Source organism: Oncorhynchus mykiss, chromosome 8, assembly GCF_057628025.1.
Source record: "Oncorhynchus mykiss isolate SJ-2025 chromosome 8, ASM5762802v1, whole genome shotgun sequence".
NCBI classification, from domain to species: Eukaryota; Metazoa; Chordata; class Actinopteri; order Salmoniformes; family Salmonidae; genus Oncorhynchus; species Oncorhynchus mykiss.
In genome coordinates, this window is record NC_143029.1 from 14,406,201 (window position 1) to 14,425,856 (window position 19,656).

The following is a 19,656-nucleotide window of genomic DNA, read 5'->3' on the forward strand; positions in this document are numbered from 1 at the left end:
TGCAATGTTTTCTTAACCACAACTGGGTGGATCCATAAAGAAATATTGAGGGAATAAATATCACTGAATGACAAAAGTATTGGAATAAAGTAGACTAATGCAAATAAAGGCATGTTTTACTGAAACTCCCAAAGTCATCCAATCGTCGTAATACATTTGAAGCAATAGCCTTTCCCATCTGGTCAACTGGATGATAACTTCAGCACTATTTTGATTGGGACAGCGGCATTGCGCTGCTTTGAGACAAGCATGGGTGTAAGGTTCTGTATTTATTTTCTTAGTCAACCTTGTGTTCTGTTTTGTTATGTTCTTGAACGTAGACATGTTTCTTTGTGTTCTTGAACGTAGCCCTGTCTTGCATTTTTGTTCATTGATTTTACCTGTGTTAGTTACTCACCTGGTCTCATCAGCTCCTTATTTAGTTCAGTTCATTCTGTTTGTACCTTTGTGAGGTATTGTTTGTTTTGACTCTACTAATCGTTTTAATAGCTCGTTTGTGAGAACGAGCCTTCAGTCCTAGTTTTGATTCACCTGCCTGTTTGCCTACCTGTGTATGACCATTGCCTGCCTGTGTATGACCATTGCCTGCCTGTGTATGACCATTGCCTGCCTGTGTATGACCATTGCCTACCTGTGTATGACCATTGCCTGCCTGTGTATGACCATTGCCTACCTGTGTATGACCATTGCCTGCCTGTGACCACGATTCCTGCCTTCTGCGAAATAAACACCTGCTGCACTCTGCATGTGAATCTACATATTTTTCTCCCGGAGTATTCATTACAATGGGGACTCGTCTTAATCAATCAATAGCAGATTTTTGTATTCATGTTAAGTTGAGGTGAGTGCTGCTCATGATTATCTTGTCCAGTTGGCTAATTTATTACAACATTTTGTTGTGTTATTTAGTTTAACAAGTGGATTATTTTGCTTTTCACTCGCATTCACTTAGCAGCCTAGGACTACTCCCTACCAAAAGCCTGTGACTTCACTGACTTGTCTCAATGTGATTTTTGTTTCACTGAATCTCCGCCTGTATACAGTAGGTTAAAACCTCTTCAGGATTACCCCCTTCTTTTTCAATTTACGCATAAAATGACTTACCCAAATCTAACTGCTTGTAGCTCAGGCCCTGAAGCAACGATAACGATATTCTTGGTACCATTTGAAAGGAAACACTTTAAAGTTTGTGGAAATGTGAAAGGAATGTAGTAGAATATAACACAATAGATCTGGTAAAAGATAATACAAAGAAAAAAACAACCGTTCTTTTGTATTTGTTTTGTACCATCTTTGAAATGCAAGAGGCCACAATGTATTATTCCAGCCAAGGTGCAATTTAGATTTTGTCCGCTAGATGGCAGCAGGGTATATGCCTAGTTTTCGGCTGATCCAATGAACCATTGCATTTCTGTTCAAAATGTTGTATCAAGACTGCCCAAATGTGCCTAATTTGTTTAGTAATAACTCTTCATGTTCAAAATTATGCACTCTCCTCAAACAATAGCATGGTATTCTTTGACTGTAATAGCTACTGTAAATTGGACAGTGCAGTTAGATTAACAAGAATTTGGACATCTGATATTGGCAGAAAGCTTATGTCCTTGGAAATTTTCTTGTTACTTACAACCTCATGCTAATTGCACTTGCCTACGTTAGCTCAACTGTCCCGTGGAAGGGACACCGATCCCAAATAACTTTTAATTGGTTTCTGGCTGGGCAAATAAGTGGAGGTGGTATAGCTCATGTATTATTTAGCTCATCTATCACTGATTTAGCACACAATAATGTAGCCCAAATCAAGTGTTGGTCTATTATTTTGCCTATATTTTGGCCTATATTTTAATCACATGCATGCAACTCCAAAGGCCCGTGGGGGATGTGGAATATGAACACGAGACTCACATGCTTTTTAAAATAGGTTTGCTCTTATTTTCAATGATAAATATACTCTCAATTTAAAACCGTACGCCTGCTCCTTAACAAAGTGGCTTGAGGGGAGTGAAGAGATTAAACGTGGATCAAACAAGCTTGGGCACTTCAAAACCTAACTTTAAAAAAATATATATATATATATGACAGCGGTTCAACACGTTCCTGTGACACAAGTTGTGGAAAATGTCTGTATTCCATTATATTCTTACTACAAAATATGTGTCTTGACTGGGACCGGGGTAGGTGTCTTGTCTGTTTTAATGAACTATTGTTTAAATGAATTCGGATTTAACATAATTCAACTGAAAATATGATGGATTTATTTTTGATGGTGTATATTCAGTGGATTTATTCAAATAGACACCCACCAACATCTGCACACCACTGCAACGATTCCTCACTGGCATGCCGGCATGCGCTCGGGGGGTATGAAAGGTGTATGCAGGCAAGAATGTGCTAAATATGGGCCTGTTTGTAAAGGGGTCATATAAACACGTCCCACATTTTTTTTACAGGCAAAAATACCGTGAATCCCATCTGAAAGCAGGAAGAGAGACAAAATAGACAGGCAGAGAGGTGAGACTGAGGGGTCAGAAGAAGAGACAGAGAGAGAGAGAGAGTGGTGAGAGTGAGCGAGAGAGAGAGAGTGGTGAGAGACTGAGCGAGACAGAGCGAGTGGAGCGAGAGAGGGTGAGAGACTGAGGGGTCAGAAGAAGAGACAGAGAGAGTGGGGAGAGACTGAAAGAGAGAGAGAATGGAGCGAGACTGAGAGAGAGAGAGAGAATGGAGCGAGACTGAGTGAGAGAGAGAGAGAGAATGGAGCGAGACAGAGAGAGAGAGAGAGAGAGAGAGAGAGAGAGAGAGAGATAGAGAAAGGTGAGAGACTGAGGGGTCATAAGAAGAGACAGAGAGTGGTGAGAGACTGAGTGAGAGAGAGAGGTGAGAGACTGAGGGGTTAGAAGAAAGAGAGCGAGAGAGAGGTGAGAAGAAAATAAAGAAGATATGGCCTGGCCGTGACTAATACTCTCAGGTAGAGGATGGATTTAGAGATGAGGCTGACAGCTGACTCACTTCCTGTACAAGTTCATTCATCACTCCCTCCCGTCTTTTGATGCAACGTCTCCCTCCCCATGACGAAGTATGGAGCGTTGCTAAGCACAACACAGATGGCTAAATGAACTTTTTGAACTTCCTGCGAATTAGAGAGACAGGGAGGCATATAAGGACAGTTCTTGCAAAGCAAGAGTTTCATTTTAAGTTCAGATTTCCACAGAGGGGAGATTTCGCTGTAAACCATCGGAGGAGGAGTGTCGATTGAGCAGCTCATAATGAGATCATAATAGAGCATACCATTTCTGTGAGACAGGTTTTCTCCCTTCCCAGCATTGTTTCTCCTCAGCTTGTCACCCAAAACCCTGACAAACTTTTACAGATGCACAATCGAGAGCATCCTGTCGGGCTGTATCACAGCCTGGTACGGCAACTGCACCACCCTCAACCGCAAGTCTCTCCAGAGGGTAGTGAGGTCTGCAGAACGGATCACCGCGGGCAAACTACCTGCCCTCCATGACACCTACACCACCCGACGTCACAGGAAGGCCAAAAAGATCATCAAGGACAACAACCACCCGAGCCACTGCCTGTTCACAACGCTACCATCCAGAAGGCGAGGTCAGTACAGGTGCATCAAAGCTGGGACAGAGAGACTGAAAAACAGCTTCTATCTCAAGGCCATCAGACTGTTAAACAGCCATCACTAACACAGAGGCCGCTGCCTACATTGAGACCCAATCACTGGCCACTTTAATATTGTTTACATAGCTTACATTACTCATCTCATATGTATATACTTTATTTTATACCATTTATTGCACCTTGCCTATGCCGCTCTGCCATCGCTCATCCAGATATTACATATTTGTGTGTATTAGGTAGTTGTTGGAGAACTAGAAGCACAAGCATTTTGCTACCCTTTCATTAACATCTGCTAACCATGTGTATGTGACCAAAAACATTTGATTTGATTTGATTCAGTGAGGCAGGTTTTCTCCTCCCAGCGTTCTCGTCTCAGTGAGGCAGGTTTTCTCTCCTCCCAGTGTTCTCTTCTCAGTGAGGCAGGTTTTCTCTCCTCCCAGCGTTCTCTTCTCAGTGAGGCAGGTTTTCTCTCCTCCCAGTGTACTCTTCTCAGTGAGGCAGGTTCTCTCCTCCCAGTGTTCTCTTCTCTGTGAGGCAGGTTCTCTTCTCCCAGCGTTTTCTTCTCTGTGAGGCAGGTTTTCTTCTTTCCCAGCTTTCTCTTCTCAGTGAGGCAGGTTCTCTCTCCTCCCAGCGTTCTCTTCTCAGTGAGGCAGGTTCTCTCTCCTCCCAGCGTTTTCTTCTCTGTGAGGCAGGTTTTCTTCTTTCCCAGCGTTTTCTTCTCTGTGAGGCAGGTTTTCTTCTTTCCCAGCTTTCTCTTCTCAGTGAGGCAGGTTTTCTCTCCTCCCAGCGTTCTCTTCTCTGTGAGGCAGGTTTTCTTCTTTCCCAGCGTTTTCTTCTCTGTGAGGCAGGTTTTCTTCTTTCCCAGCTTTCTCTTCTCAGTGAGGCAGGTTTTCTCTCCTCCCAGCGTTCTCTTCTCTGTGAGGCAGGTTTTCTTCTTTCCCAGCTTTCTCTTCTCAGTGAGGCAGGTTCTCTCTCCTCCCAGTGTTCTCTTCTCAGTGAGGCAGGTTTTCTCTCTTCCCAGCATTCTCTTCTCAGTGAGGCAGGTTTTCTCTCTTCCCAGCGTTCTCTTCTCAGTAAGGCAGGTTTTCTCTCCTCCCAGCGTTGTCAACTGCTCTATGTGTGGTGTGGGAGTTGATGTGGGAGGCACTCCAATTGCTGCTTCCTCCTCACACAGCTTGTGCAACGATACGATTAGAGCAAAGCCTATACCATGACTCCTTTTCTTCACCATATTAAAAAGAATTCAGTGGGAGAAAACAGTCATCAGTAGATACCATGTAATAGTTAAGACATCCTCAGGTTACGAAACAGCCCTAGATCCTAAACAGACTTTTGCCTTGATGAACACTTCTTAAACAGAGCATGAACTGTAGCGTTATTCTAACTTTATACAACGAGTGGGTCTAATACTGAATGCTGATTGGCTAAAGCTCTTTCCAGCCGGTGTCTATTCCACAAGTTACCACTGGCCCCATCTATGATGTTAAAATGCCCATTTACTCTGTTCCATCTGACTACACAATTCTCTGTCTCATCAACCCAGCCAAATAATTTATAAACTTGATCTCCACTATAAAAAGCATCTAGACATTCTCACCTTTCTTTATGAATAACATTTAGTTTTCAACAGCCTAGATTTGTATAAATCTTGCTCTCTGTCTCTCCAACATTTGCAACATTGTTTTAATATTCACATCTCCTGCTGTCCCATAGTAATAAATGAGTCGGGACGAGACAAACAAGCAGACAGCGTTTCTCAGCCAGTCGAAATCATGAATCAGCCGGCATCATTTTCATGGATATATACAGTGGGGAGAACAAGTATTTGATACACTGCCGATTTTGCAGGTTTTCCTACTTCCAAAGCATGAAGAGGTCCAAATCCAGAAAATCCCATTGTATGATTTTTAAGTAATTCATTTGCATTTATTGCATGACATAAGTATTTGATCACCTACCAACCAGTAAGAATTCCGGCTCTCACAGACCTGTTAGTTTTTCTTTAAGAAGCCCTCCTGTTCTCCACACATTACCTGTATTAACTCCCCCTGTTTGAACTCGTTACCTGTATAAAAGACACCTGTCCATACACTCAATCAAACAGACTCCAACCTCTCCACAATGGCCAAGACCAGAGAGCTGTGTAAGGACATCAGGGATAAAATTGTAGACCTGCACAAGGCTGGGATGGGCTACAGGACAATAGGAAATCAGCTTGGTGAGAAGGCACAAATTATTAGAAAATGGAAGAAGTTCAAGATGACTGTCAATCACCCTCGGTCTGGGGCTCCATGCAAGATCTCACATCGTGGGGCATCAATGATCATGAGGAAGGTGAGGGATCAGCCCAGAACTACACGGCAGGACCTGGTCAATGACCTGAAGAGAGCTGGGACCACAGTCTCAAAGAAAACCATTAGTAACACACTATGCCGTCATGAATTAAAATCCTGCAGCGCACGCAAGGTCCCCCTGCTCAAGCCAGCGCATGTCCAGGCCCGTCTGAAGTTTGCCAATGACCATCTGGATGATCCAGAGGAGGAATGGAAGAAGGTCATGTGGTCTGATTAGACAAAAATAGAGCTTTTTGGTCTAAACTCCACTCGCCGTGTTTGGAGGAAGATGAAGGATGAGTACAACCCCAAGAACACCATCCCAACCGTAAAGCATGGAGGTGGAAACATCATTCTTTAGGGATGCTTTTCTGCAACGGGGACAGGACGACTGCATCGTATTGAGGGGAGGATGGATGGGGCCATGTATTGCGAGATCTTGGCCAGCAACCTCCTTCCCTCAGTAAGAGCATTGAAGATGGGTCGTGGCTGGGTCTTCCAGCATGACAACGACCCGAAACACACAGCCAGGGCAACTAAGGAGTGGCTCCGTAAGAAGCATCTCAAGGTCCTGGAGTGGCCTAGCCAGTCTCCAGACCTGAACCCAATAGAAAATCTTTGGAGGGAGCTGAAAGTCCGTATTGCCCAGCGACAGCCCCGAAACATGAAGGATCTGGAGAAGGTCTGTATGGAGGAGTGGGCCAAAATCCCTGCTGCAGTGTGTGCAAACCTGGTCAAGAACTACAGGAAAAGTATGATCTCTGTAATTGAAAACAAAGGTTTCTGTACCAAATATTAAGTTCTGCTTTTCTGATGTATCAAATACTTATGTCATGCAATAAAATGCAAATGAATTACTTAAAAATCATACAATGTGATTTTCTGGATTTTTGTTATAGATTCTGTCTCTCACAGTTGAAGTGTACCCATGATAAAAAATGACAGACCTCTACATGCTTTGTAAGTAGGAAAACCTGCAAAATCGGCAGTGTATCAAGTACTTGTTCTCCCCACTGTACAAAGAAATGTCAATTGAGAAAAGGTCAAATGAAACAAAGTGCAGCTAGTTTGCAGTCTTAACAGCTTCAGTTTGAAGTGATTGTGTTAGCTGTGTTGTTGGTTAGCTCTTCTGAACAATAGTATCCTGACGAGTGGGCACATTTTCTCTGCCAGGCGAAATCACGCCTCATTAGCTCATTGTTATGGATGTACCCAAATAAATGTCACTAGAAAACAGCTTAATCAACTGCAAATACAGCTACTTTGCTGTTATTCTGGCTTCACTTTTTGACGTGACTGCAAGTTAGTCGTAGTTGGTTAGCTAGCAAACAAGGGATAAGAACTGGCAATGGAACATTTAGAATGAACGACTAGGTCACGTCCACAGATATAGAACATGTCACGTTCTGACCTTAGTTCTTTTGTTATGTCTTTGTTTTAGTATGGTCAGGGCGTGAGTTGGGTGGGTTGTCTATGTTCCTTTTTCTATGATTTGGGATTTCTGTGTTTGGCCTGGTATGGTTCTCAATCAGAGGCAGCTGTCAATCGTTGTCCCTGATTGAGAACCATATTTAGGTAGCCTGGTTTCACTTTTGAGTCGTGGGTGATTGTTTTCCGTGTTTGTGCCACTCGGGACTGTTTTGTTTGTTTCGTTCTTTCACTTTGTTATTTTGTAGTTCAGTGTTCTTGCAAATAAAGTAACGTTATGGACACTTCCCACGCTGCAAATTGGTCCGATCTCTCTTACTCCTCGTCAGAAGAAGAGGACGAGCGTTACAGAATGAAAGGACTGAACCATTGGTTTGAGGCTCTAGCAACCGAACCGATAGAACGAACGACCAGCTGGCTATTTCATCCTCGTGGAAGGGATGAAATAGTGTGAATAAATTAATAAAAATACATTATTTTATGAAAATGTCTCAATCATTATTTGAAAATGTTGGTGTCCTGTTGTACAAAAGTGATAATGCCCTTCTTGGGCCTAACAACACAGTGCAAATATATCCAGCCATATGAATTAAAACACCTAAGGTATGAATAATGATGGTACAGGGGGAATTAATAGGGATCACCAATGGATCCCTAGTTGCCTCGGTGGCTCCTCTCCCCCAGTCTGTATGACACAAAGACTATGACACAGATTAGCCCCCAGGCAGGACACATGGGAGGGAGAGAAGGGTCTGAACATGTTCCTTCCCCCTGGTGTGCTAATCAGACCCAGGGCACAGAATCCCTCCCCCCCCCCCCCCCCCCCCCCCCCCGCTGTCTCCCTCCATGTGTCAAGCAGGCTGACACCTCTGTAGGGACCCCGATCCCTGAAAATTGGCCTATTGAATTACAGCTTCCTCACTGGCCCTAAGTCATTCCAAGCCTCTCGCCCTCCGCAGCCGATCTATCAGAGTTAGTCAGTGGGATCGTTCATCTCACCACCGGGTAAAGGAGTCACAACCGTACATCACTCAGCCAGCCGGGTCCTCTGTGAAGCTGCAGCAAATTCAGAGAGAGGAGGAAAATACAATGATACGGTGTGGTGGGGATAGACCACTGGTCAATGCTCCTGACCGCTTCCCAAATGTCCCTATTTTCTATGTAGTGCACTACTTTTGGCTCTGATCAGAAGTCTAAAGTTGTGCAATATAAACAGGTATAGGGTGCCATTTCGGCCATGGCTCTGTCTCTCAGTTGACCAGAGAACATCAGACCTGTGCTCTCTGAGGCTCGGCCCTGTCCCCTGATACTCTCCCTCTGGCTCAGGTTAATATGCATCAGACAATGGTTACCAGGGGTTGGGCAGTAAAATCAATCCCTCTCAGGTCATTTAGGGTCATCTGAGGATTGGGGGGAGAAACACTCAGACCTAACTAGATTATCACCATCCACCTGGGCAACTCATTCTCTATGTGAAAAATACAGTGTAAGATATAAACTATGTCCAGAATGGAACCCTATTCCCAACATAGTGCACTACTTCTGACCAGAACCCAATGGGCTCTGGTTAAAAGTAATGCACTATAAAGGGAATAGGATGCCATTTGGGACACAAGCACAGTTTCTTCAAATGATTCAAAGCTCATTCCTAAAGGGCCATGGCGTCATAAATTGCCTGCATGGCTGTACCACGTACCTTGCCGTACATGCTCTCTATTTATAAATGTACCCAGAATGCATCGGAGATTTGTGCAGTGTAAATAAATCAATACTTCCTGCTTTCTGGCCCACTGAGGCTACATAAATAACTAGGAACACTGCCTCCACTTGTTAACGCAGAAAAATATGGTGACACCTAGAGATCTATAGCTTGGTAGCCTAGATCTGTTTGTGTTGTCTTGCCAGCTCCTATGGACTATGTTCATGACTATAGGCCAGCGGAGGCTGGTGGGAAGAGCTATAGGAGGACGGCCTCATTGTAATGGCTGGAATGGAATTAATGGAACATAGTAAAATGTGGGTTCCATAGGTTTGATGTGTTTGATACCTTTCCATTTATTCCATTCCGGCCATTACAATGTGCCCAACCTCCAATGAGCCTTGTTCATCCACTGCTATAGGTAGTTGGCAAGCCTGGTCCCAGATCTGTTCTTGCTGTTGTGCCAACTCCTGGGACCAGGCTAGAAGGTCCCAGATCTGTTTGTGTTGTCTTGCCAACTCCTAATGCATGGTCATGACCACAGATAGTTGGCACGCCTGGTCCCAGATGTGTTTTGTGCTGTTGAGCCTCCTCCCAGAACCAGGTTATAGGAGATGGCACAGTGCAGCATAATGCCCAAATGACCCTTACCAACTTTTCTCTCCGGCAGTTCAGATGATATGATCATTTCAATATTTTGAGCAGCATTATTGTTATTATTATGCCTATACTTGATTACCCAACAGATGAAGCAGATCAATTGGGTTGTCTCTCAAAGGGCACCCAATTCCCTTTATAGTGCACTACTTTTGTAGTGGGCCGTATGGGCCCTTGTGAAAAATAGTGGACTATAGCGGGAATAGAGTGCCATTTGGGACGTTGCCTTGGATTTGAAAAAGCCCCATCAGGTTATGACCTATCAGTGAAAACTGTTGTATAAATGTAGAAGGCAGATGTTCGATGTCGGTTCAATGGTTGCCTTGTTCCTCCATTAGTTCCGTTACAACAGAAGTTTGGATGTCGTCCCAGACAAGAGCTGCCATTATTTCTTACCAAGCTTTGTCCCGCCAATGCTAAAAAACACATTTGGGCTGCATCCAAAACGGCACCCTATTCCTTACATAGTGCTTTACTTTTGGGCCCATAGAGCACTATGTAGGGAATATAATGCCATTTGGGACACACATTTGAATTCTCCACAGCAAATTCACATTAACATCATAATCTATATTGTAGAGTCATAAGGGCAGTGTGGATGGATAGACTTTCTGAGATTCTGGCTGGCGCCTCTTAGCTCAGTACACACAGACACTTGCATGTGTGTGAGCAGTGCTGCTGCCGTCAGAGTGTACATCCCAAATGGCACCCTATTCCCTATATAGTGCACTATTTTTGACCAGAGCCATACCGGTCCAGGTCAAAAGCAGTGTACTAAATACAGGAAAACTTGAGCGGTGCTGCTGTAGTCAGAGCTTAGTGTGTCTGGGTGAGTCCGCTAGCTACTCAGCTACTGGATAGATGTGACATCATTTCCTGGAGTGGAGCCAACACGCTTATTGCTCTGCCTTGCATTGCCTTACCCGAGGGCCAGGACTTTAGCGCAATGAGCTAATCACATTTTGGGCTCTGCCGTTTTCTTTTCTTGCGCAGGCAGCAGAGGAAGTATGAGGCTCCATCCCAAATGGAACCCTATTTCCTACATAGTACACTACTTTTGACGAGAGCCCTAGAGCTCTGGTCAAAAGTAGTGCACTAAATGTAGAATATGCAGCCCATCCCTGATGGTTGCAGAGGACATGGCAGTATCGCTCTCTGAGAAGACATGAGGTGGGCTCAGGACTGAGTATCTATGCTGCAATTCTCTCATTGTACCTCTACTACTTTGACTCACACGCCTGAGTGTACCAACAGAATGAACATCAGCCTGACATCAGCTTTCATCTTCTAATGCACTGACCCATTCCAACACAGTGTAACAGTGGGTCCCTGGGTGACCATTTAATATAAATCACTCTTGGACCGAAGTGAGAGCCCCTAAGTGTTCATGCCTCATCAAGAGCTGGATTTCTCTACTCAATTTACCTCGCGCCACTGCCAAAATGAAAGCACATTTCTCCTTTACACGCTGACTTTGTAGCTCTCCTTTGTACTGCCCATGCAGTTACAGAAGGCAGAATATATTACCTACCTACCGCTTATACAATAGTGATAGAGGAAAAACACATTTTGTTTGTTGACAATCATTATAAGGTCATTGGTTTACTTTGCTGTGATCAAGCCACTTGACAAGATGACTATGTTGTATGGTTTGAAGACATACGAACAAATGATGCAAATGAGGTGGCAAACAAGTCAGGCTTAGTGCACTGCACAGTCATTTGAGAAATGTTGTGACTAAACATAACAAAAATAAGAAGAAATGATATTACTAAACCAAGATAAATGACATAAAACACAATAGGAAAAAACTGAGAAGTGAAATGACAACATTGAACAGTGAACCATCATATTTTAAATACAATTGAAATGATCTCACAATGAAAGAGAAGGTTTGAATTTGGTCAAGTTAGTGTGGGAGAGGTGGAAAAAATATTGTTATCCATCAATAATGATAAGCCACCAGGTATAAAAGACGTTGATGGGAAACTATTGAGAACAGTAGCAGACAGAATTACCACCCCTGTTTGCAATATCTTTAACCAAAGCCCAGAGGAGTGTGTGTATTGGACACAGAAATCAAGTGTACTAGTTATTGAGGCTCTGGTCTTGTCCCATCTGGATTACTGTCCGGTAATATGGTCAAATGCAGTAAAGAAAGATCTGGAAAAGCTGCAGCTAGCTCAAAACAGAGCCCTTAACTGCCCATGGAGAACTAACATCAACAACATGCATGCCCGTCCTTCCTGGTTGAGGGTTGACAGCAGATGAACTGCTTTTCCTCTAGTGTTTTATGAGAAGTAGAACTGTGATAAAAATTCCAGATTGTCTGCATAATCAAATAACAAGACATGCCACCATGACCGTAACTACATATGAGGATACGAAGGTCTGGAACTATAAATAATATTGTGTACCATATACAGTGCATTCAGAAAGTATTCAGACCCCTTGACCGTTTCCACATTTTGTTACGTTACAGCCTTATTCTAAAATGGATGAAATTGTTTATATGTCCCCATTAATCTACACACAATACCCCATAATGACAAAGCAAAACATTTTTTTTTTAAAGATTTGATAAAAGAAATTATATGAAATATCACATTTACGTAAGTATTCAGACCCTTCACTTAGTACTTTGTTGAAGCACCTTTGGCAGTGATTAAAGCCTCAAGTCTTATTGGGTGTGAGCCTACAAGCTTGGCACATCTGTATTTGGGAAGTTTCTCCCATTCTTCTCTGCAGATCCTCTGAAGCTTAGTCAGGTTGGATGGGGAGCTTTGCTGCAGAGCTATGTTCAGGTCTCACCAGAGATATTCGATCGGGTTCTGGCTGGGACACTCAAGGACATTCAGAAACGTGTCCCGAAGCCTCTCCTGCATTGTCCTGGCTGTGTGCTAAGGGCTGTTGTCCTGTTGGTAAGTGAACCTTCGCCCCAGTCTGAGGTCCTGAGTGCTCTGGAGCAAGTTTTCATCAGGGATCTCTCTGTACTTTGCTCCGTTCATCTTTCCCTCTATCCCGACTAATCTCCCAGTCCCTGCCACTGAAAAACATCCCCACAGCATGATGCTGCCACCACCATGCTTCACCGTATGGATGATGCCAGATTTCCTCCAGATGTGACTCTTGGCATTGTGGCCAAAGAGTTCAATCTTGGTTTCATCAGACCGGAGAATCTTGTTTCTCATTGTCTGAGAGTCCTTTAGGGGCCTTTTGCAAACCAAGCAGGCTGTCATGTGCCTTTTACTGAGGAGTAGCTTCTGTGTAGCCACTCTACCATGAAGGCCTGATTGGTGGAGTGCTGCAGAGATGGTTGTCCTTCTGGGAGGTTCTCCTTTCTCCACTGAGGAACTGTGGTGCTTTGTCAGAGTGACTATCGGGTTCTTGGTCATCTCCCTGACCAAGGCCCTTCTCCCCCAATAGCTCAGTTTGGACGGGCGGGCCAGATTCTAGGAAGAGTCTTCGTGGTTCCAAACTTCTTCTATTTAAGAATGATGGAGGCCACTGTGTTCTTGGGGACCTTCAATGCTGCAGACATTTTTTGGTACGCTTCCCCAGATCTTGACACAATCTTGTCTGAGCTCTACGGACAATTCCTTCGACCTCATGGCTTGGTTTTTGCTTTGACATGCACTGTCAACTTTGGGACCTTATATAGACAGGTGTGTGCCTTTCCAAATCATGTCCAATCAATTGAATTTACCACAGGAGTATGGAAGCAGGAAGCAGGATGCACAGAATAGGGTCTGAATAGTTATGTAAATAAGGTATTTCTGTTTAGTTTTTTTATACATTTGGAAACTTTTCTAAAAACCTGTTTTCACTTTGCCATTTTGGGGTATTGTGTGTAGATTTATGAGAAAAAAAATATGTAATACATTATAGAATAAGACTGTAATGTAACAAAGCACCTGCCTCTTTGCAAACGAGTGCAAACAGTGGTTTGTTTGTTCTTTTCTCCTGCCTCCTCCTGATGTGCCTTTTTAGCATCACATTCACCACTCTCTTAAACGGCTAACTCTGCCCTCTCGCGGCCCAGGCAGAGGGCTAAAGACGTGAAACGAACTTCCCCAGCTCGGAGTTGGCTCAATAGAGAAGTAGGCAAACCTAAATATGCTGTTGACAGTGTGTATGGAAGATGCCGAACAAAAGGCAATTTTAAAACCGTCCCTCGACTCCTGCCGTGTCTACAGACACCTTCCAAACAAACAAAAAAACGACTTTCGGAGAATGAGTGCACAACAGGTAAATAGTCTGTCAGTCAGGTGGCTAGCTGCCGGTAGAGACGTCTATTACAGTAACGTTGAAGGGCTCTGGCTAATATTACATAGCCAGCTAGAAGGATGAAGTAAGAAGCTAACGTTAAACGGAACCTACCTCAGCAGGAGCAAAAAATTGTCTACTAAGTTCTCATAATAACTTTGCTTTACACAGAGTAGGCTACTGAGACAGACACTAATGTGGCGCTCAGTGGTGAGGCTGAGGCAGGCTGCAATGCATGCAGGAGTAAGCAGAGGAGACAGAAAGAGAGGTTAGTACGGTGGTTCCCCACATGGGGTCCCCTGAGAAAATCTGTACTAATCTTATCAAACAAGTAAAAAATATAACCACTGTTTCAATATGAACATCTCCACATGGGCTATCTTCCCTATAGGCCTACATTAAAATGTAACCACTATGTTTCAATATGAACATCTCCACATGGGCTATCTTCCCTATAGGCCTACATTAAAATATAACCACTATGTTTCAATATGAACATCTCCACATGGGCTATCTTCCCTATAGGCCTACATTAAAATATAACCACTATGTTTCAATATGAACATCTCCACATGGGCTATCTTCCCTATAGGTCTACATTAAAATATAACCACTATGTTTCAATATGAACATCTCCACATGGGCTATCTTCCCTATAGGTCTACATTAAAATATAACCACTATGTTTCAATATGAACATCTCCACATGGGCTATCTTCCCTATAGGCCTACATTAAAATATAACCACTATGTTTCAATATGAACATCTCCACATGGGCTATCTTCCCTATAGGTCTACATTAAAATATAACCACTATGTTTCAATATGAACATCTCCACATGGGCTATCTTCCCTATAGGTCTACATTAAAATATAACCACTATGTTTCAATATGAACATCTCCACATGGGCTATCTTCCCTATAGGTCTACATTAAAATATAACCACTGTTTCAATATGAACATCTCCACATGGGCTATCTTCCCTATAGGTCTACATTAAAATATAACCACTATGTTTCAATATGAACATCTCCACATGGGCTATCTTCCCTATAGGCCTACATTAAAATATAACCACTATGTTTCAATATGAACATCTCCACATGGGCTATCTTCCCTATAGGTCTACATTAAAATATAACCACTATGTTTCAATATGAACATCTCCACATGGGCTATCTTCCCTATAGGTCTACATTAAAATATAACCACTATGTTTCAATATGAACATCTCCACATGGGCTATCTTCCCTATAGGTCTACATTAAAATATAACCACTGTTTCAATATGAACATCTCCACATGGGCTATCTTCCCTATAGGTCTACATTAAAATGTAACCACTATGTTTCAATATGAACATCTCCACATGGGCTATCTTCCCTATAGGTCTACATTAAAATATAACCACTATGTTTCAATATGAACATCTCCACATGGGCTATCTTCCCTATAGGTCTACATTAAAATATAACCACTGTTTCAATATGAACATCTCCACATGGGCTATCTTCCCTATAGGTCTACATTAAAATATAACCACTATGTTTCAATATGAACATCTCCACATGGGCTATCTTCCCTATAGGTCTACATTAAAATGTAACCACTATGTTTCAATATGAACATCTCCACATGGGCTATCTTCCCTATAGGTCTACATTAAAATGTAACCACTATGTTTCAATATGAACATCTCCACATGGGCTATCTTCCCTATAGGTCTACATTAAAATATAACCACTATGTTTCAATATGAACATCTCCACATGGGCTATCTTCCCTATAGGTCTACATTAAAATATAACCACTATGTTTCAATATGAACATCTCCACATGGGCTATCTTCCCTATAGGCCTACATTAAAATATAACCACTATGTTTCAATATGAACATCTCCACATGGGCTATCTTCCCTATAGGTCTACATTAAAATATAACCACTATGTTTCAATATGAACATCTCCACATGGGCTATCTTCCCTATAGGTCTACATTAAAATGTAACCACTATGTTTCAATATGAACATCTCCACATGGGCTATCTTCCCTATAGGCCTACATTAAAATGTAACCACTATGTTTCAATATGAACATCTCCACATGGGCTATCTTCCCTATAGGCCTACATTAAAATATAACCACTATGTTTCAATATGAACATCTCCACATGGGCTATCTTCCCTATAGGTCTACATTAAAATATAACCACTATGTTTCAATATGAACATCTCCACATGGGCTATCTTCCCTATAGGTCTACATTAAAATATAACCACTATGTTTCAATATGAACATCTCCACATGGGCTATCTTCCCTATAGGTCTACATTAAAATATAACCACTATGTTTCAATATGAACATCTCCACATGGGCTATCTTCCCTATAGGTCTACATTAAAATATAACCACTATGTTTCAATATGAACATCTCCACATGGGCTATCTTCCCTATAGGTCTACATTAAAATATAACCACTATGTTTCAATATGAACATCTCCACATGGGCTATCTTCCCTATAGGTCTACATTAAAATATAACCACTATGTTTCAATATGAACATCTCCACATGGGCTATCTTCCCTATAGGTCTACATTAAAATATAACCACTATGTTTCAATATGAACATCTCCACATGGGCTATCTTCCCTATAGGTCTACATTAAAATATAACCACTGTTTCAATATGAACATCTCCACATGGGCTATCTTCCCTATAGGTCTACATTAAAATATAACCACTATGTTTCAATATGAACATCTCCACATGGGCTATCTTCCCTATAGGCCTACATTAAAATATAACCACTGTTTCAATATGAACATCTCCACATGGGCTATCTTCCCTATAGGTCTACATTAAAATATAACCACTATGTTTCAATATGAACATCTCCACATGGGCTATCTTCCCTATAGGTCTACATTAAAATATAACCACTGTTTCAATATGAACATCTCCACATGGGCTATCTTCCCTATAGGTCTACATTAAAATATAACCACTATGTTTCAATATGAACATCTCCACATGGGCTATCTTCCCTATAGGTCTACATTAAAATATAACCACTGTTTCAATATGAACATCTCCACATGGGCTATCTTCCCTATAGGTCTACATTAAAATATAACCACTGTTTCAATATGAACATCTCCACATGGGCTATCTTCCCTATAGGTCTACATTAAAATATAACCACTATGTTTCAATATGAACATCTCCACATGGGCTATCTTCCCTATAGGTCTACATTAAAATGTAACCACTATGTTTCAATATGAACATCTCCACATGGGCTATCTTCCCTATAGGCCTACATTAAAATATAACCACTATGTTTCAATATGAACATCTCCACATGGGCTATCTTCCCTATAGGCCTACATTAAAATATAACCACTATGTTTCAATATGAACATCTCCACATGGGCTATCTTCCCTATAGGCCTACATTAAAATATAACCACTATGTTTCAATAGGGGATCCGAATAAACCAACAATATGAATCTAAGGTTGCATTTGACTCATGAACATCCTATAGCCCAGCTCACAATCAGAATAGTTCTATGATGGAGGTCTCAGGCAAAGGGGTGCAGCAGAGGGGTTCGGCAGAGGGTGAGGCAGACGGGGATGTAGAGGGGGGAGTTAAATGGGGAGGCAGTGGGGGGAGAAAGAGGGTGCGGCGGAGTGTCAAGCTCTATTTAGCCCAGTGGGTGGTCACATGGTGGGGAGAAAAGAAAACGCTGGTGTGCAGAGCAGGTCTGCGTCCCAAATGGCACAAAATAAGAATTTGTTCTTAACTGACTTGCCTAGTTAAATAAAGGTTAAAAAAATATTATAATAATAATAATAACCTGGTCAAAAGTGGTGAACTATATAGGGAATAAGGTGCCTTTTGGGATGCAGGGAGAGTGCTGCCTTGTCCATCGTTTCCCGAATGTACAGGAACAGGAAGTGACTCAGCAGCCTCTGATCTCTGTGGTCTGCCTCACCAGGGCTGGCTGGCTGGGGAACAGGGATAATGATTCCAAGCTCACCGTGGGTGTTTACTGGGTAATTGGTGCACTTGCTCTGAGGTTGAGACTCCATGTTCCACACTGTAGAAGCTAGACCAAACAACATTGCTACAAATTAGTGTTTGGTATCAGATCGAGGAGCCACAGTTAAACGCAGACAGAGATAATGTTGTATTTTTGTCAAGGATGTATACATTATTTTAAACTGGGTGGTTCGAGCCCTGAATGCTGTTTCGCTGAAAGCCGTGATATGTCAGACGGTATACCAATTATGTTGGTAACCAGTTTATAATAGCAATAAGGCATCTTGGGGGTTTGTGGTATATGGCCAATATACCACAGCTAAGGGCTGTATCCAGGCACTCTGTGTTGCGTCGTGCATAAGACCAGCCCTTAGCCATGGTATATTGGCCATGTACCACACTACCTCGGGCCTTATTGCAACTGTCTAGGCATTTGTATTTCATGTAGTTGTTTTGAAAAAATTCTTTATAACAACTTTACTCCCATCTGTATTCGATGAAGTAAAGCTTGCCTGTTTATTGTCTCATACTGTAGCAGGAGTGGTGGCACACCGTTTCAAACAAGCACATCGAGTGAAGCACATAAAATAACACATAAATGAATGAGAGATGAATAAAAAAATGAATAAAGGAATGAGTGAAGACATAAAGGAAGTTATGTTTTATGTCTAGTAGTGCTCTAGTGTTGTGGATGCATCAAACCTCAATTATTAGGTGTACACAGTACTTTAAATGTTGGAGCTATAGTTCCCACAGATTGTTTTATTTATTTTTAATTCATCTCCCAATATGATCAACTGCAGCTATAGCAGTGTGGTGCATGCCAGATCCCTGTGATGTATCACCCCTTTTCAAAGGCACATAACCGGATTATCATACCATGATAAGACTCCCGTCCTCATCTCTCTTCTCTCCACCAAACCTGTGTCTGCCAAGTTCATAAATAATCATTATATGATAATAAAACCAATATTTATTTTCTTTATTCAGAAATTGTCATCATCAGGATGGTTTATGCTCCCTAGGCTCCCAGGGAGGAAGTGGATGGAGGTTCAGGTCGGCTCTGGCAGTCTCATTAGCAGGAGGGCCTGATCTATAGGGTGTACAGGAGGACGCTGGGCCACTGGGCCGCTCACTGCACCAAGATGGAGAGTGTATTACTCATGTTTCCCAAATAGCACCCTATTCTCATTATTGTGCACTACTAGTAGTACACTATATAGGGAATAGGGTTCCATTTGGGAAGGGCCCTTTGGTGTACCGCAGAGGAGACCCTTCATCCTACCTTTATGAACTCCTGACTGGCGACAATCCTGGCTCGAAGGACCATGAAAAATAATGGCACCTCACCACAAGTTCACTGACTGCAAGGTGGCACTGTTTTTCATGGTCCTTTGAGCGGGATAGGAAAAACGTCTTTGTTTTATTTTACCCCATTTCACAAACGTGTATCCTCACAAATAGATTCCATTTTTGCAATAGATAAAGTATTTTGAAAAGATAGTTGACAGTACTAGTAATTTATGAGCTGAATCAAATAATTACAATAAAAGTAATTCAATTCTGTGGTCTATCCACCAAGGGTTAATGC

At 42.3% G+C, this 19,656-nt stretch overlaps 1 protein-coding gene across 1 annotated transcript in view; it reads left to right on the forward strand.

The window, feature by feature from the left end:
• Positions 1-2,348: 2,348 nt before the first annotated feature.
• LOC149981400 (uncharacterized) overlaps positions 2,349-19,656 on the forward strand; it is a 39,525-nt gene continuing 22,217 nt past the window's right edge. The window contains exons 1-3 of the mRNA XM_090181962.1: positions 2,349-2,361; positions 3,970-4,092; positions 4,206-4,752. Coding sequence (XP_090038088.1) covers positions 2,349-2,361; positions 3,970-4,092; positions 4,206-4,752 — 683 coding nt within the window. The remainder of the gene's footprint in view (positions 2,362-3,969; positions 4,093-4,205; positions 4,753-19,656) is intronic.